The 17,560-nt window shown below is 37.6% G+C and overlaps 1 protein-coding gene across 15 annotated transcripts in view; it reads right to left on the reverse strand.

Moving 5' to 3' along the window:
* ANO4 (anoctamin 4) overlaps window positions 1–17,560 on the reverse strand; it is a 332,447-nt gene that overhangs the window by 26,845 nt on the left and 288,042 nt on the right. For all 15 annotated transcript variants that reach the window (XR_003047093.1, XM_025048733.1, XM_025048727.1 and 12 more), the window contains 6 exons: window positions 16,483–16,647; window positions 9,390–9,426; window positions 7,216–7,327; window positions 5,756–5,813; window positions 5,521–5,618; window positions 3,896–4,038 (listed from right to left, as the gene is read on the reverse strand). Coding sequence is in view for 14 of the 15 variants with exons in the window: in XM_025048733.1 (XP_024904501.1) it covers window positions 3,896–4,038; window positions 5,521–5,618; window positions 5,756–5,813; window positions 7,216–7,327; window positions 9,390–9,426; window positions 16,483–16,647 (613 nt within the window). In the remaining variant the exon portion in view is untranslated. The remainder of the gene's footprint in view (window positions 1–3,895; window positions 4,039–5,520; window positions 5,619–5,755; window positions 5,814–7,215; window positions 7,328–9,389; window positions 9,427–16,482; window positions 16,648–17,560) is intronic.

A 17,560-nucleotide genomic window follows, 5' to 3' on the forward strand; every position in this document is an offset into this window, starting at 1 on the left:
TGATTTGAATTTTCCTATGATCTAGTGAAGTTGTGCATCTTCATATATCTGTTGGTTGCTTGTATATGTCTTGGGAGAAGTGTCTATTTAGGTCATCTACTCATTATTTTTTTTTATTGAGTCATATGAATTCTTTAGCCCCTTATTTGCAAATATCCTCTCCCATTCAGTTGTTTGCCTCTTGGTTTTGTAGGTTTCTTTTTGCCGTGCAGAAGCTTCTTAGTTTGATATAGTCCTATTCACTTATTTTTGCTTTTACAATTCATAAAATGCTCTCTAAATCCAAGGTCCATGAGTTTAGTACCTGTGTTTTCTTCTATGCAATTTATTGTTTCAGGTCTTTTATCTATTTTGAGTTTTGTATAAGAAAGTGATCCAGTTTAAATATTTTTTTTTTTGCATGTACCTGTCCAATTTTCCCAACAGCACTTATTGAAGAGATTGTCTTCACCCTCTTGGATGTTTTTCGCTTATTTGTTGAAAATATTTGCCCATATGAATGTGGATTTATTTCTGGGCTCTCAGTTCTTTCCATTGATCTGTATCTTTTTCTGCCAGTACCATGTGGTTTTGCTTATTGCAGCTTTGTAGTACAGTTTGAAATCAGAAAATGTGATACCTTCCACTTTGTTCTTTCGCAAGGTCTCTGGCTTTGGGGTGGGGGGGGGTCTTTTGTGGTTCCATATAAATTTTAAAATTAGTTGTTCCAGTTCTGAGAAGAATGCCTTTGGTATTTTAATAGAGTTTACATTGATTCTGCATATTGCTTTATGTAGCACAGGTATTTTAACAATATTAATCCTTCCGATCTGTAAGCATGATATATCCTTCCATTTATTTGCATCCTCTTCAATGTCTTATAGTTTTCACAGTACAGGTCTTTCTTGTCTTTGGTATTGTATATACCAATAACGAACTATTATAGAATTTTTAAAAATTCCATTTACAATGCCTCAGAAAGAATAAAATACCCAGGAATAAATACAACCAAGAAAGTAAAGGGCCTACACTCAGAAACTATAAGACATTGAAGAAAGAAATTGATACAAGATATACCATACTCATGGATGGGAAGAATTACACCATCAAAACATCCACACTACTCAAAGCAATCCCTATCAAAATACCAATGACATTTTTCATAAAACTAGAATAGTCCTAAAATTTACATGGAACCACCACAGAAGACCCCAAATAGCTGAAGTAATCTTGAGAAAAAACAATGTTGGAGGTATCACACTACCTGATATCAAAGTATGCTACAAAGCTATAGTAATCAAAACATCTTGGCACTGGCATAAAAACAGACACATAGATCAATGGAACAGAGTGACCAGAAATAATCCCATACCTATATGGTCAATCTCAAAGGAGGCAAGAATGTACAATGGGGTAAAAACACAGTCTCTATAATAAATGGTTCTAGGGAAACTGGACAGATACATGTAAAAAAAATGAAACTGGATCACTTTCGTACATCATACAAAAAAATAAACTCAAAATGGATTAAAGACTTAAATGTAACACCTAAAACCATAAAAAAAAACACCCCTAGAATTAAGTAGTAAACTCTCTGACATCATCTTTAGCAATACTTTTTTGGATATGTCTCCTTAGACAAGGGAAATGAAAGAAAAAATAAATGGGTTTACATCAAACTAAAAAGTTTTTGCACAGTGAAGAAAACCATCAACTGGGATAATATATTTGCCAATGATACATCCAATAAGAGATTAATATCCAAACTATATAAGAAACTTAACACCAAAAAAAAGCCCCGATCTGATTAAAAAATGGGTAGAGGACCTGAACAGACATTTCTCCAAAGAGGATATGTAAATGGAAAATAAACACATGAAAAAATATTCGATCATCAGAGAAATGCAAATTAAAGCCACAGTGAGATATCTCACAGCTGTCAGAATGGCTATCTTTAATTAATCAACAAATATACGTGTTGGCAAAGATATGGAGAAAAGGGAACCTTTGTGCATTGCTGATGGGAATATAAATTGGTACAGCCACTATGGAAAACAGTATGAAAGCCTCTCAAAAAAAACAAACAAACATAAAAAAACTACCTTAAGACCTAGGAATTCCACTTCTGGGTATTTATCTGAAGAAATCCAAAACATTAATTCAAAAATATATATATACCCTATGTTCACTTATTTACGATAACCAAGGTATGGAAGCAATCTAAGTGTGCACCAGTAGACAACTAGATAAAGAAGATGTGGCACATATAATCAATGGAACATTAGCCATAAAAAAGAATAAAATCTTACCATTTGTGACAACATGGATAGACCTAGAGGGTATATGCTGAGTGAAATAAGTCAGAGAAAGACAAATATATGATTTCACTTTTATGTGGAATCTAAAAACCAAAATAAATGAACAGGAGAAATAGAAATAAACTCAGAGAACAGATGGTTGCCAGATTGGAGGTGGGGGTCAGAAGGCTGGGTAAAAGGGGCTAAGAGGTATAATTTGACAGTTATAAAAATAGCACGGGGATGTAAAGTACAGCACAGGGAATATAGTCAATAATATCATGTCATATGGGTACTAATCAGTTTGTAAGGTATATAAATGTCTAATCACTATGTTTTACACCTGAATCTAATATTGTATGTCAATAATTATAATTACCATGAGAATGTAATTAAGTGAAAAATAAATTTTTAAAAAGTCAATGAGGAAAGATGATCTTAATAGAAAAGTACAAAGTTTATGAGCAGGAAATTCACGAAAGAGAAAATATAAATGGCTAATAAACATATGTACAGACAACCAAATTAAAACAATGTATTATCATGAATAAAAAGGTATGTAAAAAAAATACAGCTAACATCACATTTTACCCTCAGGTCAGGAACAAAGATATCCAATATCAATTATAGTCAGCATTATTATACGAAAGATCTTAATGCGATTAGGTAAGAACAACAAAAGGATATAATGATTAGAAAGGAAAATAAAAAAGTATTTGTAGAGGACTAATTTGTAAAGAAAAATCTAAAAAATATAGAAACAATTATAATTGATATAAGACTTTAGCAAATTTGCATACTATATATCAAGTACATACTATGAGCCAGGCACTGTCCTAAGCCTTTTCTATGCATTAACTCATTTAATCTACACAAAGACCCTATGAAGTACTTACTCGTATTATCTTCACTTTAGAAATGAGGAACTTGAGATTACATAGCTGCCCAAGTTTTCATAATAAACTTTAGGGCTGGGATTTGAACCCAGGTAATCTGTTTGCAAACCTTCTGCTCTTAGTTACATGCTAAGATAAATAGCTTGGTTTTGATTACAGAGAAATCTGATTCCTTCAATAAAAGTGTGGCATTCTTAGCTTCCTGTCAACCCCATCCAAGGGAAATGACTGTCCCCACTATACCCTCTACTGATTCATACTGCAGCATCTTATGATACTTTATTACGCTTACTCTTTATATCTCTGGCTTCCTTCACTAGCCTATGCCCTCTTGAGACCTGGGACTGTGCCTTACTCCTTATATTTCTAGTGCCAAGCGTAATATCTGCCTGGACAGAACAGGGCTCAACAGATGGTCTGCTGAATCAATCAATCGCGTGATGAATGATAACTCCTTTTTCTTTGGTTCATCAAATTTTCCAACTCATTTTTGTTTTCTGGTGATTTACTACAAGGGACAGAACACAGTGTCATGACAAGTCTGATGTGATTATAGGCTTTTGGCACAATCTCTATGGATCAAGACACTGCTTCCTTTGCATTTAACTCAAGAATCCTCGCTCGCTGAGGGCCCAGACAAGATGTTTAGCTGAATGCAGCTAGAATTTGCATTTATGATAAACAGGATAAAGAAGAAAAGGATAAAGTAGAATATTTTCATACTCATTTCTAAGTATTCGTCGAAGAGTCCGTAGGCGTTCATGGGCTGAAGGTTGTAGTCCCTTTCCCATTGTGGGAAACTGATTTTCCTTTCGGGCCCATGTTCTTGTCGTACTTTTCTTCTAGTCCACCAATTCTGAATTAACCTGCACAACAAGAGCTATTTGTTTAAAATATAAATTTATATATCTATATAACTGTTCATGAGACTTCAATAAGAGTCCACATATAGTCATAGTTTAACCCATTTCCTGTTTGGCCTGAGAATGCTTGCTGGCAGTGCTTGTGTCTTTAGCATGTAGCCCGAGATAATTCACGGATTACAGTCCTAACCTTACCCCCAGTGTTTGCTGTGAAATACCTCGCTTTATTACTTTTGCATTGGTCTAGAATATCGATAGTCTTTGGAAGCAAATGACATCATTCTGTTTTTAGTTGTTCTATCACTGAAAATGTCAAATCCTAGAAAACATAGCATTCCTATGAGTGATGTTAAATGAATTCTGGCAGTGAGCTGCACCTTTTTTTTCTAAACGGGAAAAAGGTTAAAAAAAAATATTAGGACAGGCTACCAGGGAAATAAGGCCTTGGATTAGGAATAACAATGGAGGCTATATGTCAAGTATTTTTACTTCCCAATGAACAGAATGACTGATGAACTTAATCACTCACGAAACTGTCTCAGATTCAGCGTTGCCTGTGAGAATTGGAGAGAGGACTGAGAACATCTGTAAACTAACCCCCCAGTACGAAGGCAACACCCAGGTATCTTACGGGTCTAAGCTTTCAGAGGAAGATCTGGCCTAGCTGGTTTAATTAAATTATGGTTTATACTTTAAAGTAGAATATAATGCCTCTAGTTTAAAATTTTTTATGCTTTAAAAAGTTTTACAGAAAACATCAAACACTTGGAATAAGTTTTCTAAAAATAAATCTATGAAAATTACTAGTATTGGCTCTGCCAGGGAGCTAAGAGATGCCTTTTCAAAGTGAACCAAGTTCCAGCTAATTTTTCTGGCTAAGTGATCCTCCCTGAAACCTAGAGTTCTTTATGGGACACACCAAGCTGACACAGAAACCAGTAAGTGTAGAATTAAAGCAGAAATAGAAGTGTTGATGCTTTATGTCCCTTTCAAACTTAACCGATCTGAGCGAACAGCAGAATTTGAAGTTATCCTTACAAAGGTGATGTAGGTTTTTGCCCATTGTCATCAACGTAAACTATTATGATAATATTTTTACTGATTAAGATATTCTGACTTAGAAATACCCTGGTTTCTTTTCTGAACCCCTAAACATTTCTCCTTTCCATGAGTTTCTTTTCTGTACAGTCTGAATTTAAGGTAGTTAAAAAAAAATTACCATTCCTGATTTATCTCAGAAATGGAGGAGTGGAGATCTAGTAAAGAATATCCATTTTTTTTCATGTGACTTGTGCTAGGTCTTCCGAAAGAGCCAATGTTTATTATTTTAGAGTCTGTCTTTGAATATCTGAGCATGAACACTTAGCTCCAGGTATACGCACTGGCCGAGCTGCTGAATCTGCATTGCTTATCTTACTTGCCACACCTAGAAAAGCCAATAATGAGCAATGCTGCCTCTCCACCACAGATACCAAAGGTACTTACGGGTAGCCAAGTTCCATGAAATTATTCCAGGTCTGCTTTAGCACCATTATAATACCCATTTGCATACAGAGATCAATAAGGCATCCACTAGGGTGGCACTACGAGGTAAGCAAACACAGAAATTCAAGAATCAATGGGGAGGAAGAAAGGGTGTCTGGTTTTTAGTATGTACAAAGTGCCCTAAGGCTGTTAATGCAAGGCTGAAGGAAACAAGGAATGATGGGAGAATACAGACCTCTTCTAGTCTCCATCTGTTTATCAGCCTCAAGTAGGCACCTGGGTGTCCTGTAAATCTTCAACACACAGAAAAACAAACCATTAGCATCTTATAGGTCTAAGCATTTAGTGGATATTATGTTTAGATTAGCACATCTTCTAATGACAATTGCTGGTACAGTAAGTATCATGTGTTAGGGAATTAGGAAACTCTTCAGAGCTGTCATAACTGTATCTTCTAGAATTCTCCAAGGTGTATGTCCCTTTGGCCTTACTATCTGGCTGTCGACCACAGAGGCCAGTTCTCGTTGCTTGCTGTGACTATAACTCTTCTGCTGAATATCAAGTGCCCTGGCCTGTGTAAGCAGCAGGTTGGCTTGAAACACATTCTGATCTTTTTGAATTATAGTAATGATTATTATTTTTAATTTTAAATTTTTTTGGTGACATTGGTTAACAAAATCCAGTGTTTTAGGTGTACTATTTAACAGTAAGGCGTATCTCTCTCTCTCTCTCTATATATATATCTATATCTATATCTATATCTATATCTATATCTATATCTAAATCTCTATATCATCCATCCATTTATCCATCTGTCCGTCCATCCATATCTATATCTATATCTATATCTATATCTATATCTATCTATCTATCTATCTATATCTATCTATATATATCTATCTCTATATCTATCTATATATAGATATAGAGATAGATAGATATAGTGCATTGTGTGTTCCCCTCTAATAGGAATGGTTTTTTTAAAAATTAAACTATTTGACCAGAATTCCATACTGAAGTAGCTAAATATTGAGGAGAGGCTGTTGCATCGTCTCACCAAAACCCAATCCTCAGCCCGTCCCTGGTTCTCATCTGCTCAGAAACACTTCCTGGTGTGATGGAATTCACAGGACACGGCCATGAAAATGTGAGATCCTTTCCAAATCCTCCTAACTGCTGGATTCAGAAGTTACCCAGGCAGTACTGGCATCCTGTATCGTCAGTCCCCTTTCCTGTCTGGATGTCCCACTCTCTTCCGTAACGTCAAGGATAAAGTCAGGACATGCTGCAGGCCACCCTCCCCCTCATGCCACCTGCTCATATAGGTGTGAGATGCGGGGGCTGGATTCAGGTGCAGATGGAGTACACAGTTTTAAATTCATCCTTTGTATGTGCAAATGATTTTCCTCGACTTACCTTATCAAGAAAAGGTACACTTATACTTTAAAGCGAAGACCATTTTCTGGGAGTGGGAAGGAAAAGGAGGTGGCTGATCTTCTGCAAGAAAAGGTACACTTATACTTTAGAGCGAAGACCATTTTCTGCGATGGGAGTGGGAAGGAAAAGGAGGTGGCTGATCTTCTCTTTTTACACTTTGTATAAATCACTCTAAAGGAGGGACTTCTCTGTCACCCCTGGTCAGTGACCTCTGTGTCCTGTCCCCAGCCCAGGGAGTATGGACAGATGGGTTCTTACCTTCCGAGGAAGAACGCGATGTAAAATGTGGAGCTGTTCAGATTGACAAACTGAAAAAGAAACATTTTCAGGGTGAAGCTGTTCTCCCACTCGGACTCCGTGCGAGGCTGTTCTGTGGGTGAAAGGGGAGCAGAGTTTGAAAGGCGGCATCTGACCCATCTCAACTCCCTCTGTCCCCCTCCCCATGCACACAGGGTGGTAACAGGCACCCCAACGAGGCTGCGGGAGACTTCCGTTTGCCTATAGATGGAGACAAAGTGGACCACCCATGGGATCCTCAAGCTTGTAGACCAGCCCCAGAAAGGGTTTGGTGCGAAGCGGTTACTGACGTGTCCGAGGGGACAGAATATCCAGTTTGTTCCATTGTTACAGGAGGCCCAGGGAGTCTGCAGTAGAGACAGCCAGGCTGAAGGGGCCTTGTCCCTAGTCCTGGCTCTCTGCAGGAGTCCCTCCTTTTGCTCTTAGTTTCCGCCTGTGGGGAAGACCCCGTGTAGGGTCGGGTCCCCTCCCAGATCCTAAAAGTTCTTTGGTCTCAACTTCTATTTCTGGTGAAATGCCAGGCACTACTAAGTGAGAAAACCAGATCCCTGTCTCAGAATGTTGATGCATTTGACTTCTTTACCTGTTACCCTCAGCCATCATTTTTCATTCTCATAGATGAATGCCAAGGAGATGACCTCATTTTTAGAGCTTTTACTGTATATCATCATTTGTGTCTTACAATTTCCTGACATCAGTCAGGCACCGATCCTTATATTTCAGCTTCTATAAAGCAAATGCTCTTTGGATATTGTGATATGAACCAAAATATGGACCAAACCTACAAGTTGACATCTCATGTCAAATGTACTTATCCTTCCCTAGGAGCTGCATCCTCACCCCAAGCCATGCCAAAGAAAATGTATTTAATGCAATGAGGTTTTCTCTGTTTCCACATTCTCTGAGCTTTTAATCACTCATTTACCATTTCAACTCAATTCCTTTTCCGTGAATTATAACCCAAAATGCTTCCTGGGAGCATATCAGAGAAGAGAAAGAAAGAGAATTTTATTTAAAACAGTTTAAAAGTCAGCTTCAGAACAAGGCTGCACTGCTGTTGAGGGAAGAAAAGAAAAAGGATTTTAAAGGGTTTTAACTTTCTTTCACTTCTGCTGTTGAAATCTCAGTTATCAGGTGTCAGTCAGCTGGGTGAATTTCCAGGTGTCCCAATTACAAATGGACCAGTGCTGTATCTCCATTGGCATCTCTGCCAGCCTGGCTCAAGGTGCCACTGGGCAGTCTACCAATGCATAGTTACCTTTCTGTGGACATAAACCTCTATCTTTTTGGCAGGGGGTGATGACGATGGAAGATTTCAATGACATTAAAGGAGATATGCCAAGTGCTCAGCTCTGTATCTGGTACACAGAAGGACTCAACAAATAGCATCTTGTTTATAATGGTCATTATAAATAAAAATACCTTTGTGATTTTTTTTCTCTCTGGACAAGCTGCGCATGGGAATGCACCAAAATAGGTCATGTGTGGAACACATAATTTCCTCAAACTGCATAGAGGAAAATGACTAATATCGCAATAATAAAATTGGGACACTTTCTATATCTTCAAAATGTGGAAAATATACAGCATATAGCTGGCTACCAGGTTGTTGTAGTATTTTATGGAGTCAGACAAATGTTCTTAGGGGTGACTCACCAGATAAATGTTCTTTTAACAAATTTCTGATTGTTAGCCTGCCTACATTCCAAGTAGAAGTTCTCCAGCCTTCAAAGCCTGAAACTTTGCTGTGATTTTTCTTATAGCATGAAAACTTGATACATTTTAAAATAAATAAAAATTGTAGGCAGCAAATGAACACTTTTCTAAACGATTCTGGGCACTATACGCGTGTTTTTGTGATGATTTATTTTTTTGTACGTTAAGAGAAAACCTACTTTAAATTACATTAGCTCATGATAGATAATGTTTGTGACAAGTTTTAAAGCTTTAGACAGAAAAGCTCCCCCAGTTATCAGCCATATTTAAAATATCCTGTCGAGGGCAAAGAACAAATTGCTGTATGCAATTCCAAATAAAGGAAATATTTCTTTACAGCAATGTTTTAGAAATGAACCTTTGAAAAGGTATTTTCCAGAGTACAAACTGTACCAGAAATAAAAAAAAGTGTGACTTACCTAAATTTGTCAGAAGAAGTGCAACTTTTTCATAGAGCTGTAAAATAAATTTCATATGTTTAATAGAAGAACTGTATGTGTTCTAAAATCTGTAATTATAAAGGAAAAGGTGATCAAGTCACGAGCAAAAACAGTTTAGTGAAAAACTGTTTCACTATCCATCCATTGCTCAAACAATGATGATAATGTGAACAATTGTGTCCTTTCAGGGCAAGAAGGAAAGGTACGAGGTCCCATTTTATTGTTTTTAAAATCTCCTCATTTTGGAGTGAATAATTCTGTGACAACAGGGCTAGCAGCCACTAATTACTGGCTTGCTAAGTGATTCTGGGCAAGTTGTAACATTCCTGGGCCTCACCATTCTCAGTGTAAAAATCTCAGACTGCTTCTGGGGGTAAGATTCTATATTGCTTACTGTTTATGGACTGCTGGACTTTCTAGCTTATAGCTTTCATAAATACTGAAGTGATCAAATGTTATTGGGAATTCCCATTATGATACTCTGCTTTTCCATTAGTATGTTAGATGCATCCTTAAACTCCCCCAGTCATCTGCTAAATGGAGGCCTTAAGAGAGAAAGAAAGTGTGTGCGTGTGCATGTGTGTCCGTGTATGCATGTGTCAATGGAAGTGCAGGGTGTACTGTTCAAGGCAAATTCAAGTCTAGGCAATTCCCCAGAGAGGGTATTAACTAAGAAAAAGAACAAGTGCCTTATCTAAAATGAAAGATGATAAATGAAAAGGAAAAGGAAAATTAGTCAAATGGATTTGAATAATATGCAAATAAAGATCACGCTTAGACAAAAGTAGCAAAAATGTACTGGTTAAAATTTCCCCAATTATTTTAAAGAAATAGAACAAAAAATCATCAGATTTGTATGGAAGCACAAAGGACCCCGAATTGCCAAAGTCATCCTGAGAAAAAAGAACAAGGCTGGAGTCAGGCATCACTCTGCCAGACTTCAAATTATACTACAAAGTGACAATCATCAAAATGGCATAGTATTGACAGCAAAGCAGACACAGACCAGTGGAACAGAATTCAGAGTCCAGAAGTAAACCCATATTTACATGGGCAAATAATTTGCGACAAAAAAGCCAAAAACATACAGTGGAGAAAGGAAAGCCTCTTCAATAAATGGTGCCGGGAAAACAGGAAAGCCACCTGCAAAAGAATGAAACTAGACTGTTGTCTATCACCACACACCAAAATTAACTCAGAATGGATTAAGGACCTGAATATAAGACCTGAAACAATAAAATACATAGAAGAAAACATAGGAACTAAACTCAAGGACCCTGGGACTTAAAGATTTTATAAATTTGACCTCAAAGGCAAGGGAAGTCAAAACTAAAATAAATGAATGGGACTACATCAAATTAAAAAGCTTCTGCACAGCAAAAAAAAACATCAACAAGGCAAAGAGACAACCATCCGAAAGGAAAAATATATTTGCAAGCAACACCTCCGATAAGGGCCTAATATCCAGAATATACAAAGAACTCATACAACTCTATAACATTAAAAAAAAAATCCAATATAAAATGAGCAGAAGACCTGAACAGACACTTCTCCCAAGAAGACATACAAATGGCCAAAAAACATAAGAAAAGATGCTCGACATCGCTAGCTATTAGGGAAATGCAAATCAAAACCACAATGAGATACCACCTCACACCTGGTAGAATAGCTATAATCAGCAAGACTAGTAATAACAAATGTTGGAGAGGATGCGGAGAAAAAGGAACCCTCATATACTGCTGGTGGGACTGCAAATTGGTACAGCCACTATGGAAAACAGTATGGAGGTTCCTCAAAAAACGAAGAATTGATCTACCATATGATCCAGCAATCCCTCTACTGGGTATTTACCCTAAAGACTTGAAAACATATATCCAAAAAGATATTTGCACACTCATGCTCATAGCAGTATTCATGGTGGCCATGAAACAACCGAAGTGTCCTACGAAAAAGTTGAAAATCACATGATATCACTTATATGTGGGATATAAACCTAAACGTGACAGAGACTGATAAACATGGACAATAGACTAATGGTTACCAGAAGGGAGGGGCAAAGGGAGAGGTAGGTTGGATAAAAGGGGTCAAATACGTGGTGACAGAAAGAAACCTAACATTGGCAGTGAACACACAATGCAATATATATGCCTTACTGTTGAATTGTACACCTGAAACTTACTGGATTTTGTTAACCAATGTCACCATTATTTTAAAAAAAAGAAAAAGAAGAAAAACCAACAACAAAATAATAAAATTTCCCCGACTGGAATTATAACTTGACCAGCAGCAAGCTGTGGGGCTTGGGCACACTACCTCGTCTCTTCTTCAGGCCTCCAGTTTCCTTACATGAGAGTAGGTATTAGACTCATCGATCTTAAGGTCCTTCCTAACTTTTGAATTCCCTTTTCCAAGGTTTCTGCTAACTACAGAAACAGGCAAAATACTCAGATTTTATAGCTCTAAACTTTCATCAATGACTATGGTTTGCTATGGCAAGATATATTAATAAGGCCACAGAATCAAATTTTGTGTATAAAACCTCCAACTCTAGAGTCCAATGTTAAAAGAGATTGGTAGAATTTTTAATAACAAATCCTGTGGTATAGATTAGTCACACATTTTAATTTTATCTTAAAAATAAAATACCGGTAAACAACAGATTAAGACATGTTTTAATCGAATCTATTTTACTATTACAATCATACTATGTCATTAAAGTTATTTAATTCTGTAATTATCAAGGAAAATTATATTTGACTGTTGAGTCAACTTTTCTGAAAAATACAGTTTTTGATTATGCAGTGTATCCTTGATAGCTTTTAAGCTGACATATGTTTATCAAACTGCCTCACTTTGCACACTTGTCTCAAAGGTCTTGGGGGCTGGTGACGTGCTAATGTTATTTTGGATTGGGCACTGAAAAAAGAGAATTTATAAAAGGAACAGCATAGGAGTTGAAATATGATTAATATTAACCTTTTGAAAAATAAGTGCATGAGGACAAAGTAGGGATCCGTGGCATCTGTGAAAACTTTATACATACATTGAAGATACAGAGAGACAGTGAGGCTGTGAGAGGCATGAAGCAGGAAAGGTCACATAAACAGAGAGACTGAAGGTCAGCAACAGATGTTCAGAAGAGTGGTTTCTGGAGTCTGATGTCTCAGTAGGCAGTTGAGATAAAAAACCATGGGTGTTTCTGATAAGAGCAGTGGAAAAATCTAAGTTTCCATACCGATGCTACAAATTGCAAATGTTAAAATCTGTAACTGACAGAAAGCTTGGTGAACTTAAGTGTATTTTTAAAAGAAGCTTCTAATTAGAGTACTACTAATTTGATTTTGTTCTCCCGATCAATGTATCTGAGATTGTCTGATGCAAGTCATATTTTGTGGTTTACTTCTTTTTCGAACAAGACATTGTGGTTTTCACTATTTACGGTATAATGAAACATCTGATTCAATTGGTATGGCTGAATGAATAGAACAGTAATAACTTTTAGTCTCCTCCTGGGATATGTCCTCTGTTGGCATTTTTAGCTTGCAATATTTAGATGTTCTTTGGTTGCTAGTGAAACAGAATGGAATTGAAGCAGCATGACTAGGAGCAAGAAAACCCATCCTATTCACTTCATCTTTGAAATATTTACTTTTTCAGGAAAAGAAATAAAATGAAAACTAGTAAGTGCTCCTTAACCAGTCATTAAGAGGCATAATATTTTGTTAGGATCCAAAACACTTTTGTAAAATGTGAATTTTATTTTAAAGTACACATTAAGTAAGAGTAAATACATATCATCAAATCTAAAAATAGGCATCTCTTATAGGCCTGCTTCTTTAGTCAGCGTTGGACATATCTAGCAAAAAGAAAAAGGTATGTGATCTATAACAGTATTACTTAAAAGTTAGAGGCCTTAATGAACGTAAATTAAAAACCAATCTACTCTCAAAATTTTTGTATTCAATTAATGAAAAAGTATTGATGATTAATGTAAATAATAATTTTTGCAAAATTAGTATGGCTGAAATTTTTAGTAGTTGAAAACACTTCATATAGCTATAAAAAACCATATTATTGAGTCATGAAAACTGAGTAACTTAAGAAATCAGTAGTTTAGTAGTAAACTGATCAAAGCTACGTTACAGTCGTTAGTCTGTCATCTGTCCTTTATGTGATATTTGCTTTTTTAGATATTCTGATGAGTCTTTTCAAACTATATTACACACTTGGTTGCCTTCACAATGGAAACTGCAGAGCTTCAGGGCATAAGACAGGGCTGTAAATCTGTGCGCTGAGCTGGGGATGTCATCAGAGATGGCCAAGGAGGATAAGGCAAATGGTTCCTGCGCAAAAGGGTCCTGAATGACACTGTTTTGAGAATTCCTCTGTATATTTTTTATTTACTTTTCTTCCCCTTGCTATGGCTTGTCCTGTCTTGTCTGTATTCTTGCTTCAGTAACCTTCTGTTTTCCTAGTTTGATGTTGGCTGAGAAATCAGAACACCAAAGGTATTCACACTGTATCTAAAATAAATAAAAATATACCTTAAGGTCATTCACAAGAATAACAAATGTTAGCTTTAGTGTATGGACTCTGCATCATCCATTTTGGTGACTCTGAAACCCCTTGGTAGATAAAACATATGAAATGCCTACTAGCCTAGTGCCCAGCACATGGTATGTGCTTTGTAATGTCCAGAACCATATATATGTCCCACTCCTTATGCTTCCTTCTTCATTTTTAGTTTATTGTTTCTTTTCTAAGCTGTGTCTTATGAAGTAGAGATTGCTGAATAAGTGATTTCCAGCTAAATGAAGGATTACTCTGACAAACACTGGCACCTGCTCAAAACATATGAGCAAACATATATTTATAGACTCACTGCATGTACACAGAAATTATTTAAGATGTATAAATTAAATTTTAATCAGACTTTAGAGGAAAGTTATTATTAAAAAAAAATACAGTAAGCTTTAATTCATCTCATCCTACCAGGATGCAGACTCTTTCACTGCTCTGGCTGTTTGGTTAATTTCACTGTGATCACTGCCCTTCACAATGAATTCCACAGTCCACTTTGAGACTAGCCGAGTAGCGAGGAGGGTCAGGGGGTGCCACACACCACTTTCAGCCTCCACTTGAACAAGCAGTTACACAATCGTCATGTCAAAATGATCAGCCACTGCTCTTTTTTCATTTTTATAACTTCTGGATTTTAAAGCTTTTTTTCCCCTAAGGTAATAAATTCCTGTGTGTTTTATTAATAGTAAGAAGAAATTATCTGTATTTCATTAGCTCGCTGATTAATAGTTCACCTAAGAATCATAAACTTCTTTATTACCGGGTAGGTTGAATGCTCTTAAGAATCAGAGTTTATTGGTTATAGACTTCAGGATTGTTTAAAGAGCTAGAAATAGCAATCTGAGTAGATAAGACTGTGTTGATAACAGTATTAAATTATTTGGCCTTTGGGAAGCCCTTTACTAATGATGACAACATTTCAGCAGTATAGCCCAGATTTATGATGCAGTATAATGAATTCTCTAGGCTTAACGCTGTACGTGGCACTCCACATACATTATCTAATTTATTCCCTACTACAAATTTCTAATGTCAGTATTTTTATATGTAGGTTGACCTCAAGTCTAACAATGTCAGCTATTACCTTTCATTCTGCAAATAATCACAATGCACTGAAAGCCTACTACGTGCCAGGCCCTGTTCCAGACACACGGAAACAATAACAGCAAAAAATATATAGACAAAAGTTTCTGCCCTCATAGGCCTAAATCCCAACAGAGAAGACAGATAATGAACAAAATAAAATTTAAAACATAGCATATGAGGTGGTGGTAAGTGCCATAGAGAAAAATAAAGCAGGCAAGGAGGATATAGTCAGATTGCAGGAGTCAGCTGCAATTTTAAATTGAGTGACCAGGGAAGCCATTAGGAGAGTAACAGTTGACCTGAAACTTACTGGATTTTGTTAACCAATGTCACCATAATAAAAATTAATTTAAAAAAAAATTGAACAAAGACCTGAAGGAGGTGAGGGAGCAAGCTATGCAGACCCAGTGGGGAAGAATATTCCAGGCAGGGAGAAGAGCAAGCGGAAAGACTAGGGTGAGAGCCTGCCTGGACATCCCAGTGGTTGAGGAGCAGGGAGGAGACGAGGTCAGAGATGTCACTGGGGCCAGATGGGAGAGAGCCCCAGAGGCCATGTGAAAACGTGAACTTTCAGTCTGAGCGAGAGGAAAGCCACTGGAAATTGTGAACAGGGCAGTGACATGAGTTAACGTCTGCGTAAGAAGCTCACTCTGGCTGTTGTGAGGAGCCTAGATGGAGAGGAACACACGTGGTGGCTGGGAGCCCAGTTCGGAGGGCATTGCCACAACCCAGGTGGGAGCTGGGGATGCGTGAAAGGCAATCAAACTCTGGAAACATTTTGATGGTGAGAGAAACAGAGGCGACATGGATAATGCCAAGGTTTTCAGCCTGAGCAACCGCAACATGGAGGCTGAGGGAGGAGCTGATTCCGGAAGGACGAGGGAGAGTCTGGGTTTGAATGTGTAAGGTGAGGATGATCCATTAGGCAGTTTGGGGTTCGAGGGAGACATCTAGACTGAAATATACAACTGAAAAAAGCCTGAAATCAAGACAAGCGACACATATCGCCCTGATGTGTCCCCTGCAGGGTTATCTCAAAGGCTGCTTTGGACGCTGGTGACCTTCACATCATTCAGAAACAAAGGAAGGGAGAACCAACACTGTTGAACTATGTCACAGATTCTGAGCTGGGCTTTTAAAATACATTCTTTCTCTAAATTTCCTCAAAGGGTATACAGTATTATCTTATTGAATAAGGCAACTAAGATTCAGAGAGAATACTTTGCCAAACCAAACACTGCAGAAAATATGGGAGCCTAGATTTGACTCAAGCCTTCTGATCCCCAGATCTGAGTGCATCTCAGATGCACTCTGTAAGACCAGGTCCCTGAAGCAACAGAAGAAAACTATCACGTGCAGCGCATATATTTTATGCATTTGATCAGTTACCTTGCAGCTCACTTACCACATTCAGCAACATGATGATACAGAAGTTGATGCACACAGCAGTCCCTGTGGTTGCAACCTGAGAGTTATTTCTGATCAATGCCCACTTGAAGGCAGCAAAAGTGCTGACGGTCACCACCCGATAAATGACGATCCCGAACACAGCGGCGATTACCACGCAGATCTGGCAGGAAGAAAGAGGAGACCCAGTGAGTACCATGGTGGAATGTTGCAGGCAGAAGGTTCCCGCCACCTGGAAAATCTTCTGAGGACAGAAGAAAATAAAGCAACGATGGCACTGACTCAACAAACCACAACAAAATGCACACACTTCATATTTTCTCTTGTCTATTTGTATTTTCTTTGTTATTCAAAGAATAGCACTTGAAAGCTTCAGGGTAACATTTATTAAGCAGAATATCCGATTGAGCAGATAAGCAGGTATTTACTATGGAAATCTTACAATGTCCCTCTTCTGTTTAGAACTAGTTATTGGTTTCCTTTCACTCTCTGGATAAAAGCAAAGCCCTTAGTGACCTGTAAGACGCTTCACAGCCCCACTGTGTGCCACTTTCCCTGCCCTTGGGGGGTTCCAGACTTTCTCTCATTGTTTCAAATGGGCTAAGTACCTTTATTCTTCAAGACTATTTCCTTTGCCTAAAATGCCAACCCCCCTATTCCCCTACCCAATACACACATGGCCTGGTTAACACCTGCTCATCCTTCACATGTCAGCTCAAGAACCACTTCAAAATTAAAGCTTTTCATGACTCCTCAGGTTTTTTGTTTGTTTTACGGTAACTATACTCTCTTTTCAGTACCTGCCTATAATTTGTAACAACTTGTCAGCCTGATTACTGCTGGTCTCCTTGGCTTAGAAGGTGAGCTCCATCAGGGCGGGGGTGGTACCTGTTTTTGCTCACCATGGTTTCTGCAGCTACTTAGCATAATTGCAGGTAGTTACTTGTTGCTGAATAAGCCAACTTTGTGATAGGTGCATAACCTCTTATTAATTACATATAAATATAGACCGAACTGAAGCATCTTTCTCTGAAGAGTTCATGGTGTTAGAGAAGAACACAGCATGCCTTCTTTCC

The sequence above is a fragment of the Pteropus alecto genome, unplaced genomic scaffold (genome assembly GCF_000325575.1).
Source record: "Pteropus alecto unplaced genomic scaffold, ASM32557v1 scaffold94, whole genome shotgun sequence".
NCBI lineage: Eukaryota > Metazoa > Chordata > Mammalia > Chiroptera > Pteropodidae > Pteropus > Pteropus alecto.